The following is an 11,960-nucleotide window of genomic DNA, read 5'->3' on the forward strand; positions in this document are numbered from 1 at the left end:
CTGAGGCACAAAGAGATAAGTGACTTGCCCAAGGTCACGCAGTAGCCAGTGACAGAGCCAATCATTCAGATCTGCCAACTCCCAGTTCAGTGCTCTATTACAAGTACTATAAGGGCTGGTCCACACTACGGGGGGGAAATCGATCTTAGATACGCAACTTCAGCTACGTGAATAACGTAGCTGAAGTCGAATATCTAAGATCGGATTACTCACCCGTCCTCACCGCGCGGGATCGATGTTCGCGGCTCTCCCTGTTGATTCCGCAACTCCGTTGGGGTTGATGGAGTTCCGGAATCGATATAAGCGCGCTCGGGGATCAATATATCGCGTCTAGATGAGACGCGATATATCAATCCCCGAGCAATCGATTTTAACCCGCCGATACGGCGGGTAGTCTGGACGTAGCCTAAGAGAAATTTACACTACAAAGAAATATACTAAAGTTCAAAATATAACACATTTATAGGCTTTGGATTTGATAATTACTTACTTCTGTTCTTCCTTGATTTCTGTAAAAGAAAATATTTAATGTTTTAGTTTCCATAATCTAATTTCACAGGTCTAGCTCCTCTGATAACAGCAGCAACCTCAAATTCTAGCTCTGTTACTGTCTTCACTCCTGAGCTACCCAAGGACAAATGGAGAAATCAGCAGGAGCAAATAGAAGTGTTACTGAAATATTGGGTTTGTTTAGCTGAGAGCTAACAACCGCTTGACAGGGATAAGGAAGAATGCTTTATTTTGCAGAAGAAAGGAGAGCTTGTATTTTGGTACAAAAGACTTTATTTAGTATAAAAATAAAAATTTTGATACACACATTTATATACAGGCTTTGGTTATGCTAGCATTTGATTGGTGGTTAACAAACCCGGCACTTCTGCAATTTGCTTAGCAAAAACCAGCTAAGAACTAGCTTTAACTGCCTCAAAACTGATAAGGGGTGACAGTTTAAAAGTTCAGGGTACTGTGTCCATGAGGCTTTTGCTTCTCCCTACTGGCTGCTTATAAGTTGTTAAGGGGGGCTATTAGTGACTTTCACAGAAGCAACACAATAGCATATAAATAAATTGATGGAGATTCTTTATTTAGATGTGCCTATTTCTGATGTCTATGAAATCAGAAATGGTGTTCTAAAATACATCGACACACATCAGTATAATTTTTTGTATTTATCAGTGTATATTATAAACAGTATGATTACTAGGCAGCTATATTTCAAGCTTCATAGAAAAAACACAACGTGTACTTGCAATAAATATTATGCAATATAAGTAGTACTTCACGGCAATACACTACTGTTACGGTATCTCCCATAAGGCTTTATGGAAATATGCTTAGAATGTGCTTCATCCTACATATGCCATGTAACATATCTCCATAAAGGTTATGATCTACTGAATGTATTAATCATATTTGTATGCAGGTATCATTTTTGTATTTGAAGTTATGAATGTTATGAATGTTGGCTGTGTACTGGCTTGAATAACCTTAGTAGAACATTTGGTCAGTTCCTGGAGAAAGGAATGTTGAAATTAAATACCTAATCAAGAAACACTTAAAGGACAACGGACCTTGGAATGCTCCAATCCACATAAGAAGTCTACTTGAGGATATTCAAGGTAGCATGTAAACAATGGATGCTACTGTAAAAACTGAGAGTCATGCATGGAAATGTGAGTTGCCCAGGTGACTCCTAAACTCCATCTTGAAGCTGGACTTTGCATAGAGGTGAGGAAGTGGTCTCCACCCACAAGAAAAAGTCTATTTAAATCCCTGGGAGGCCCCTCCATTTTATCTTCAGCTGGCTAAAGAGGGAACCTCTCCACCCCCCAGGATACCTGAAAGAAACTGGAACAAAGGACAGTAACTACAGGGGGTGTGAGTGACTGCTGGACTCAGACTAAAAGGACATTAGTCTGTAAAAGGGAGCATTCTAGAACTGGTGAGGATCTTAGCTGTATTGAGTTTGATTAGACATAGATTTGCACATTTTATTTTATTTTGCTTGGTGACTTACTTTGTTCTGTCTGTTACTACTTGGAACCACTTAAATCCTACTTTCTGTATTTAATAAAATCACTTTTTACTTATTAAATAACTCAGAGAATGTATTAATACCTGGGGGAGCAAACAGCCATGCACCTCTCTCTATCAGTGTTATAGAGGGCAAACAATTTATGAGTTTACCCTGCATAAGCTTTATACAGAGTAAAACGGGTTTATTTGGGTTTAGACCCCATTGGGAGTTGGGCATCTGAGTATTAAAGACAAGCACACTTCTGTGAGCTGCTTTCAGGTAAACCTGCAGCTTTGGGGCAAGTAATTCAGACCCTGGGTCTTCACTGGAGCAGACGGGAGTGTCTGGCTCAGCAAGACAGGATGCTGGGGTCCTGAGCTGACAGGGAAGCAGGGGTAGAAGTAGTCTTGGCACATCGGGTGGCAGCTCCCAAGGGGGTTTCTATGATCCAACCCGTCACAACTGCTGTATACTAAAAATAACTTTTTCTACTTCTGTAATAATTCTAAGAATTCCTACCAAAAAAAATATGATGAACTACTTACTTGGCAATCCTCAGCTTCCCTACTTCACCCCTTCCGGAAGCTTTAGTCCATTGTTGTGACAAGTACTTGGGGACCTAAATAATGATAAATTTCAGGTAACTTTGCAACAGGTAGTTATATCAAATATTTTTTTAATTTAAAAAATCCATCTTTTTTGTATTGCTTTCTTTAGAACAAAAATCAAAATACACGGGAGATTAATATTTCTTTGATAGGGAAGGCAAAGAGAATAAGTCAGCACCAAAACCTGACCATATCTAACCTTCCAAAGCCTACCAAGCATCGCCTAAGACGTATCACTTAAATGAGACTAAAAGAGGTGATTACACATTGCAGCCTTAACACTTAACAGGAGATCTGAATGACTTGTGGAACAAAAAAAGAAGTCAAGTTTTACTAACCCTAAGGCCATGCCCTAAAAAAGCATTCATGTACAATGTTCTTTTTATACTCTTCTTTTGACACTCAAAATGCATCAGAAACTCCAGCAAATCCACTTTTATTTTTAGCTTTGTATCAATAACTTTCTAGGGTTTTACTAGTACAGTAAAGTCATTCCATATTTGCATTTATATCCACTGTAGAAAGTATATATATATAACTAAAGGATTGCATACTTTGTTGCTTATGTAGGCAGAGCTGCACACCCAATGAGAGAGAGAAGCACCCAACACAATGAGATCCTGATCCATGACTATAGCTCCTAAGTGCTATGGTAATACAAATATTAAATAATAATATTAAGCCACAGCCTATGATGTATAGGCAATACCAGGGGGCACCAGTAAGATTTATCTGCCAGCAACACCAATCAGGCACTTGGTGGGCCTGATTTTCCTTCACTTATACCAGTGGAAATCAAGCTTTTCCAGATTTACATTTTCACCAACTTCAATAGGGTTCTGCCTATTGCTGCCTAGAATATTCTCTGAAATTTTGGAATTGATACAACATGTTTAAAAGTTGTCACATTACACACATAATAAAAAAGATGCCATTAAGTGTAGGGCCTCACTTCACCCAGCTAAATCTGTAGTTGTATACTGGATGGGATTGTGCAATCTATAGGAAAATAGGAAACGTCTTACACAATAAAACATCCACTCTGCCAGATTTCTTTCAATTTTAGCAAGAACAATTAGGAGGATTAGTTTTCAAAAATCTTTTAACAATCCTGAATATAGTGTACAGAAACATTGCAATCTGTTACTATAAACAAAAACAGAATTCAAATAATTTTAACTTGGATTTTGGAAAAGGGATTCCTCAGTTAAGGTCTGACATGAGACCATGAGTGAACTAATAGCATCTGAACAAAACATATATAAAATACTTAAGATTCTAGAGACATGGTCTTTATTCTTGGCTATGTAGATAGGGATAACACTTCTCCCTCACAATTTGTAACATGACCATGTGGGAAGAGAGATGACATAAAGCAATATCATTTCAAAATAAAATACTCCCTAGTTAGCACAAACTACTTCTCTATTTTTTGCACTTTAAAACCTCACAGCCTTAGTTGTACTTACTTTTATTGCATATATTCCTAAAGCACCCACCACTGTAATATCTGGGCTATTATTACCTATTAAGTTGTCTCTCCCTTGGATACTTCCTATATTAGCTCCACACAGCCTAAAGTGAAACCAGGTTAGCCAGAACTATTTTTCCAATAGGTCTTTTCCCCAAAAATTAATTAACAATTGCAACATTGTTATATCTGGTCTTCATTAGTTAGGGAAATCTTGTTGTGAACTGTTGTGGTAAAGCAGCACTACACAAAACATTTTGTTGTTTAAAGAGAGGTTTTTTTAAATTAAATCCACCAAATGATAATCAGCTTTGCTCCAATAATATGAGGTCCCATCTATGTTGTGATTCCTAACATGTTGGGGAACCTACTTAAAAAAGTTTGCCCAGGTTTAAAAATCCAGTTCAGATCTGAAGCAGGTCTCTCTCTCCTTCAGGTCTGAACTGGATTTTAAACCAGGAGGGTAGAGGAAATCTATGCATAACCCTTTTACAGTTTCAAACTTTTTAGCTGTAATTCACAAGTGTTACAGCAATGGTAGAAGATGTAACGTGGGCAGGATTTACATGTTTTTACCATTGTATGATCTAGCCTGTGATAACACAGTGGTAAAAATGCCCAGCCAATTGTAGTTTGTTGGCTTAAAAAAGGTGCAGTTGTTTGCACAGTTACCAAGTTCAGTTCATTACCATCTTCACCAACCATGCTGGGGTACTACAGAGTTGTGGACTCCCACTATATGAAAGGAAGTACAACGTTACCAAGACCATAGGCTTGGTCAATACCAGCCATGGAAGTCATTTTTATGTCATGTTAGCACCTATCTGTGAAAAATCATGTCTTTCTCATCTTATTATAGACAGTGTACCTAGGAAAGTTCTGTTGCTAATAACTAATATCAATATTGGGTCCCCTTTCACCTCATCTCCCCAGATTTGAAAACTCCTTGGTAAGCATAATTAGGACCAGCTCATTTTCAACAGGGCTTCATAAAACCTACTAGTCAGAAACTGACACTAAAGAGGAAGTATAAAGACCTGGCCACAAGCCCATCCCTTGACCTTGTCCACATTGAGGATTTTCTGAAATCTTCTATTGCTGCTCTAGCACCAGTGCTGCCAATGATGGAGGCAATAGCATAAACCAGCCACTGGCTTTTTTACCACAGGGATTTTAAAGATGACACAAGTGCAGATATAACTCCAGCTTCTTAGAAGATAAAGTATGATGTGAATCCTAGCAGGGTGCTGGCCCGGGACCCTGCTTAGTGAGCCTCATCCATCTTTGCCCAAGGGTGTCTGATAAATCTGAAGTCCTCACCCCCGCTACAGAAAAGGAGAATGTTAATTCTCCCCTTCCTGCCAGGGCCTCCTGAATGCTACTGGGATAGAGAGACGCATCCACTAGTTCATTCCCTCTCCCCCTTGCCTTGCTAGTGCTCACAATCTTTGCCAAAAGCAGAGCGGTCGTTACGTGCCACTCGTCACTTTCAGGGTTGCTCCCGAGCGCAGCCACTGACGGGGCTGGAATCTCGCAGTCCTCGGGGCGGTGCCGGGCACCGCAGCGAGCGCCCGTGGGACCTGCCCACTGACTCTGCATTGGTTCGCGCGTGGCGAGGTCTCCGCAACTCCAGGGAGATCGCACGAGCCCCTGCTTTCCTGCGGAGACCGCGGGGCCGCCAAGGGGCGTGGGAAAGTCACTCCGCCCCCCGCCACAGAAACAGGGAATTGCTGCCCCTCCCCCGAATCTTCGAGCCCCCCACAAGAATCTCCCCGCCGACCCACAGCGACCCCGCCCCGGCGTATTCTCGAGGCGAGCTGCGGTCTCGGCCCCAGGGAGGGAAGGAGCCGCCCCAGCCCGTGGCAGGACCTCCCTAGCGGGGCAGAAGCCGGGGGAGGGGGCAGGATGAGTCGCTAGCCCGACCCGGGGCCCGCGCGGCCTCTCACCTTCACCAGCCACATGCCCGTGTTCTGCTTGGCCCCGGTCAGGTCCAGCTCCCCCTTCTCACTCATGGCTGCCCGGGCCGGGGGCGCGGGGACACGCGGAACGAGCTCGAGCCGCCCGCACACACAATGGCAATTGCATCCACCCGGACAGGAATCAGCAGCTCACCCGACTACGGTGGCCCGACGCCGCCAAACTTCCGCGGGAAAGGGGAGCGAAGAGGGAGTTCCTCGCCTCCTCCCCAGGAGAAAGGGGGAGGGGGGAAAGCCTGTGGAGTCTCGCGCTTCCTCCGGCAGGCGTGGGGGTGGGGCAGTAAGAGGGCCTGAGGCAGGGGTGCTGTAGTGGCTGTGCCGCAGGCCGCCGGGGTGTTTCCCGCGCTGCACGGGGAGGGGGCCGGGTGGGCTGCGGTGAGCCCCAGCGCCGCGCTGGCTGGAGGTTTGACTTGTGGCAGGGCCACCCCAGCTGACAGTAGGGAGGAGATGAAAAGCAGCCACTGGCCTTGCCCGGGATGGATGGAGTGAGAGGCGCCTGGAAGAGTTGGGTTATAGACGGTGCTTAATTTGTACTGAAGGAGGTGCCAGGGCCGAAGCAGTGGTTTACTTTCATAACTGATGGGGCAACCCAGAGGCGTTGGGGTCTGAGGTGCCTGGGCTACACCCTGGCACAAACTAAGCACTGGTTATAGAAACAACAAGGAGGAAGTCAGATGCATGTCGTTTTAATCAGTTAATGGTACTGTAAAAGTCAGCCACTTCACAGCATCCCCAGAGCCTGGGCACGACTGTGGAATCATCAGGCTCAGACTGTCAACTCAGATTTGGCCCAAAATTCAGGTTAAAGACAAAATTTTACTAAACACTGTGGTGATATTTCCCCAAATTAAATTAAAACCTCAGTGGGTACATGTGTATTTAAACAAAGACTCACCCTTTGCCATGTTTGCAACCCAGACATTGCAACTCTAAAAGCCTGAATGTGAAATGCAGGGCTTGTCTCCCTGGAAACTGGAACCATAATAAGTTATTTGTAATTCTCACTTTTAGTTATTTCAGTGCAAGTCTTTGTGTGGACACTCTTCTTTGAACTCAATGGGGAGGATATTCAGCATCTCAAAGAAATTCTGTAAGCGGAAGGATTTACAGATGATTGTTAACTGAGGCTTAGGGACTGAGTGTGATGAGCACAAGGAGGTAGGAAGAGCTCAGCACCTTTCAACATCTGACCCAGTGTGATTCATCAAAAAGTGAGCAAATAGCAGAGTTGTGTCTAAATAGCCCATGCCATATGCTCAGACCGCACCTACCGCGACTTAAAAATGACATGGAATGAATGTCTTCAACTCAAGTGACATTTTCAATAATCTGGTGTCATGATTCAGTAGTTCTAATATACGTTACTGACACTACCAAACTGATGTAAAAATTTAAAAAGAGGAATATAAACAGGCCAAGTGCACAAGTAACCCAATAACTGACCAAATCAGGATTGTTAGCTGAATTGCCCTGTGAGAAATCATTGTTCTCATTTAAGGTGCTAAAAACAATAGGAAAAAAATCTGGCAATATCCCTGGGTCATCTGGTGGCTCAGAGCTGAAAGTGACAAGGCAGAGATTTCCTTCCCAGTTATATGCTACAGGCAGCCTTTCCAGTCCTGTTTCCATGGAAACTACAGTAAGGGGGCAACAGAGTAAGAAGCATTTTCATTAATTCCTAATTTAAAATCCTAACCTTATGTTTGCCATTCCAGTGTTTCATTCCATGGATGAAGAATCAGAAACCAGTAGGCAGTAGCTGAGAGTTGGAGCTCTGTGTTTCAATTTCTGCTCCTGTTTATATGCCACAAATGTCAAATCGGGAAATAAATTTCAGGGTTTTAAATTACAGAACATTTACTTCTGATTTTTTCATCCCACCAGGTGGGATCAATAGATTGCACTGTAGCAAGCCTTAGAGAAGACCTCCCTTTGTCACTTTCAGGTGCTGCCTGAAGTCTGAGGGCTGGCAGTGCTGATTTATGAAATAAAAATAATCTACAGACATAAATGGCCTGATCCTGTCTGTTAAAATGAATAGGAGTTTTGTTGTGGACTACAATGAATTTATGTATGCTTCCCTCAGAACCAAGAGGATATCAGGGAAAATATGCTTATAGAAGTTAACACTGTCCAACCTGCACTGTGTCAGCAGCCCCTGTGAAGAGGGGAAGGGGTGGCATAGATGCAGGCAGAGAAGGCAATGGCAATAGAGAGGGAGCAGTTCTCAACTATGACTATGAAAGGTGTAGCACACTGTGGGTCGCCGCTTCCTTTCCTAGTACTGATCCACAGAGTTCAGAGACAAAGCCCTCTGCCTCCTCAAGGGCTCCAAAATTCCTTCCTCCTGGGGGCAGTAAACAGAGGAAACCCCGCACGGTAACCCTTGGGGTGTCCAAGATTTCTTTATCCCCAGTCTTGTAAATTTTATTTGCCAGATGATTAAATATAGTTTTTGTGCTCCCATGGCTAACCCCCCAAAAAATAACAAAACAGTGAGGATTTGTTTTACAAATGTTAGTATGTTTAATCAAACATACTTTTCCAGTATTTCACCTTACTTAGAGGACTCTCCAGGAAAGTGAGCTGTTGTGTGTAGAGAGGAAATAAAACTTAGCCTACAATAATTGTTATTTTACAATGTAATGGAATGCATATATATAGAGAGAGAGATTTCTTTTTGCAAGCATCATAGAATCTTCCACATCAGATAAAATTACAGTTAACAAACAGTGCTGATGTGGTAGATCAAACAGATCAGATATAATCACACAAAACTGTAAGTGCTGAATTATATTAAACAGATGGCTCTTGACTTGTGTTTGGATGTGTAAGCAAAGTAGACGATGCTCAGTGAATATTAATGAAAAAATATTTCCATAATGTGGGTGTGTAACAATAGAACAGAAGAATCTTGCTCTAAGAGGCAGAAGGACAGATTCATAGCCCCACTGGCTCATTTGTACTGCTTTGCTGGCACAGAGGGACTATAAATTCAACTTTATTAGCCACATGAGTTTTTCCATGTAGAGAAAACTTCCAGGGTCCTGTAGAACCATTACACCAGTTCCACACCACCCCCCAGTGCTTAGTGTAAAGTTTATTCCCAGAACAAAAGGGGGCATAGCCAATGTGTTGCTGTACCTCAGTGATTATGGCTGCCAGTACAGCTATGGAGACCACAGGCAATTAAGAGCAGCTCTGAAGCTACTTAGAGTTGTGCGGAAGTCCAAAGCATCCCCAGCCAGCCCCACAATTGAGAAGCAACAAAAAACCACTTTTGTTATTCCTTCCTTTGGGTCCTGTGCCAAGTACAGCTTGACCAACCAGGAATTGTATTTTGTCAGTTTCTGGAAGATAGCCATATATATTTAAGGAAAGTACAGGGGTAATTCAGATTCAAACATTCAACAAGCTATATTTTCTTCACTCACTTCTAACTCGTTTCACACACTTCTCTTAAAACCTGAGGGTCCTGTCTATTCAGCATGGACATTCAGGATCTCCTAGCAGTTTATTTTCCTCTGCTCACCAACTGGGCAATATTTTATTTCCTCCCTCTTCTATTCCTACGTGCAAACTGTCTGTTTGGTGCTTCTCATCTCAAAGGTGGTTGTATCAGTAATGATTGCTGCATGTATGTAGGTCATGAGGGCCTCTGGCAACCTTCAGGATGAGAGATACTATCTAAATGTAAGATATTATTATTAATAGGTCCATTAAAAAAATGTCACCAGACATAGGGATGGCTAGGACCAGAACACTAGATGCACCCACCAGCTCCTTTTCACGAATTTTGAGGCTCTGTCTAGTTATGTTTCTATACATTGCCTCTTGCTGTGGAATCTGAGTGGTTTCTGGTTCTGGATTCTGTCTTGCCCAAGGCACATCTCTGTAAGGGACTTATGAAGGCCACTGAATTTGAACACCCCAGAGTTTGGGAAAATTCAGATTTGGGTCTGGATCTGAACTCCACAGCTCAGGCCAATATCTAACCAAGCAGAAAAGGGAGAGATGATGAATGATGTTTTCATTCAAAGCAGGAGTGATACAGGCATTTTATCAGAAAGAAAACTGATCCAGAGACAGCTGATGCTCTTACTTCATTCATTCTTATCAGCAAACTCCTCATTAATAAATTAAAGTGAAAAAAGTGCTGAGCAGTTTCAGAAAAAAAAACTAATGGAGTTAGACTGCCAAAGAGCTTCATGTCCTCCTCCTTAATCAAATGTGCCCGGTTTTTCCTCCGCATCATCTTGGTTTAGCAGACAGTGGGGCAGATCTTCAGGTGTAATTATCCTCATTTCATTGAAGTCAATTGGCAATTTATGTCAATTTACATGCTATCGTAATGGTGCTCCAGTAGCTGTCCCACAATGACCAGCAGTGACTGCTCTGGTCACAAATGTGTACTCTACTGCCCAGGGTCCTGGAATCCAGAAGACACCCCCCTCGTCACTCCTCAAAATTCTGTGCATTTTTGAAATGCCTTTTCCTGGTTACCCAGCTTGGCGAGCACACCTAGCATCTCTCCCTGGTTGTGTGCAACTGCCCAGCCAACCACGCTGCTAGAACATCTAGATGCTTTCCTGCCTGAAGTAGACAGAAGATATCGGATCTCCTGTGCCTGTGAGGAGAAGAGGCGGTGCAGGCACTGCTATAGACGTGTCACAGAAACATGGACATCTATGAAAAGATTGCAGGGGGATGCAGGCAGAGGGGTACAACAGGGATCAGCTGAAGTGCCATGTGAAAGCGAAGGAACTGTGGCAGGTATACCGCAAGGCCAGGGAGGCCAACAGTCGATCCAGGCCCAAGTTGCAGACCTGCCACCTTTACAATAAGCTGGATGCCATACTTGGCAGAGACACCATCACCACTCTACAGATCATCATAAATACCTTGGAGTTGCCCAAGGCAGAGACCCCTGCCATGAACAGTGAGGAGGAAGAGGGCATGCGGTGGGGGCTCCAGTTATGCCATGAACCAGGATCTTTTTGAGACTTCACCGCAGTCCTACCAGCCAACCAGAGACAAGCCTGATCTAGGGTAAGGAACCTCAGGTAAGTTTGTGCATGCATTTTCCCTTAAACAGTTTGTGAAGATGAAATGTGAAGATGGTGCCCACCCCAACCCCAAGTTGGCACGACACAAATATCTTTTCGTTGTTTTGCTTCTATGAGAAAAGGTAGAGCTACAACAAACTTAGAGATAAAATCGTTATCTACTTTCCATTCCCCTTTAGGGTTATTTGGTGGGAGGACCATGTGGAGTAGTTTATGTGCATCAGGAAGTCCCTTGCATCCTCCTGAGAGATCTCATGGAGGTACTCTGCAATCTTCTCATGATCTTTTGTTACTTACTCCATGGTAGGACTCCTCTGTCGCCCTGTGATGAGTTTGGCAGGCACCATTGCAGTAAACAGACTTTGGCAGCTTTGGGATGGCAGCAGCAGCTGTGCTCTCTATGCCTTCGTTACCCTCAGGAGTGAGATACCAGCTAAAATTGCCACCTGTGGAAAATAGCACCAGTGTTCAGGTCATCACCCTGTACTCTTCCCCTAGGAAACAGGGACTGACATTTCCAAACAATTCCCTTCTTATTTCCCTCGCCACAGGCGGGCCATACTCACCCTGGCTGTGGCAGACAGCCTGGAGAAGGAAATAGTGGACAGGAGAAAAGTCCAGGAGTGTCAGCAGGAAAGGGAGAGGGAGATGCACCAGGACATAATGGGGCTTCTCAGGCAGCAAACACAGATGTTGCAGACTCTTGTTGATCTAAAGTTCCAAAAGTCATATGTTCCCTTTGCAGTCAATGGAGAACTCCATTTCAGTAGTTCCCTACACTGCCCTTCCTCCCCGCCAACATTCCCCAAGGCATCAGGGGCT

The 11,960-nt window shown here is 43.6% G+C and overlaps 1 protein-coding gene across 3 annotated transcripts in view; it reads right to left on the reverse strand.

The window, feature by feature from the left end:
• GTF2F2 (general transcription factor IIF subunit 2) overlaps positions 1-6,210 on the reverse strand; it is a 167,957-nt gene extending 161,747 nt beyond the window's left edge. The window contains exons 1-3 of one of the 3 annotated variants that reach the window (XM_030565513.1): positions 6,043-6,210; positions 2,563-2,636; positions 491-509 (exon numbers count right to left, since the gene is read on the reverse strand). In XM_030565513.1, coding sequence (XP_030421373.1) covers positions 491-509; positions 2,563-2,636; positions 6,043-6,108 — 159 coding nt within the window. In that variant the 5' untranslated portion in view covers positions 6,109-6,210. Of the gene's footprint in view, positions 1-490; positions 510-2,562; positions 2,637-5,539; positions 5,760-6,042 lie in introns of those variants that run through there. The other 2 variants (XM_030565504.1, XM_030565495.1) reach the window with 2 other exon arrangements.
• Between the last annotated feature and the right edge of the window lie 5,750 nt (positions 6,211-11,960).

This window comes from Gopherus evgoodei, chromosome 1, assembly GCF_007399415.2.
Source record: "Gopherus evgoodei ecotype Sinaloan lineage chromosome 1, rGopEvg1_v1.p, whole genome shotgun sequence".
NCBI classification, from domain to species: Eukaryota; Metazoa; Chordata; order Testudines; family Testudinidae; genus Gopherus; species Gopherus evgoodei.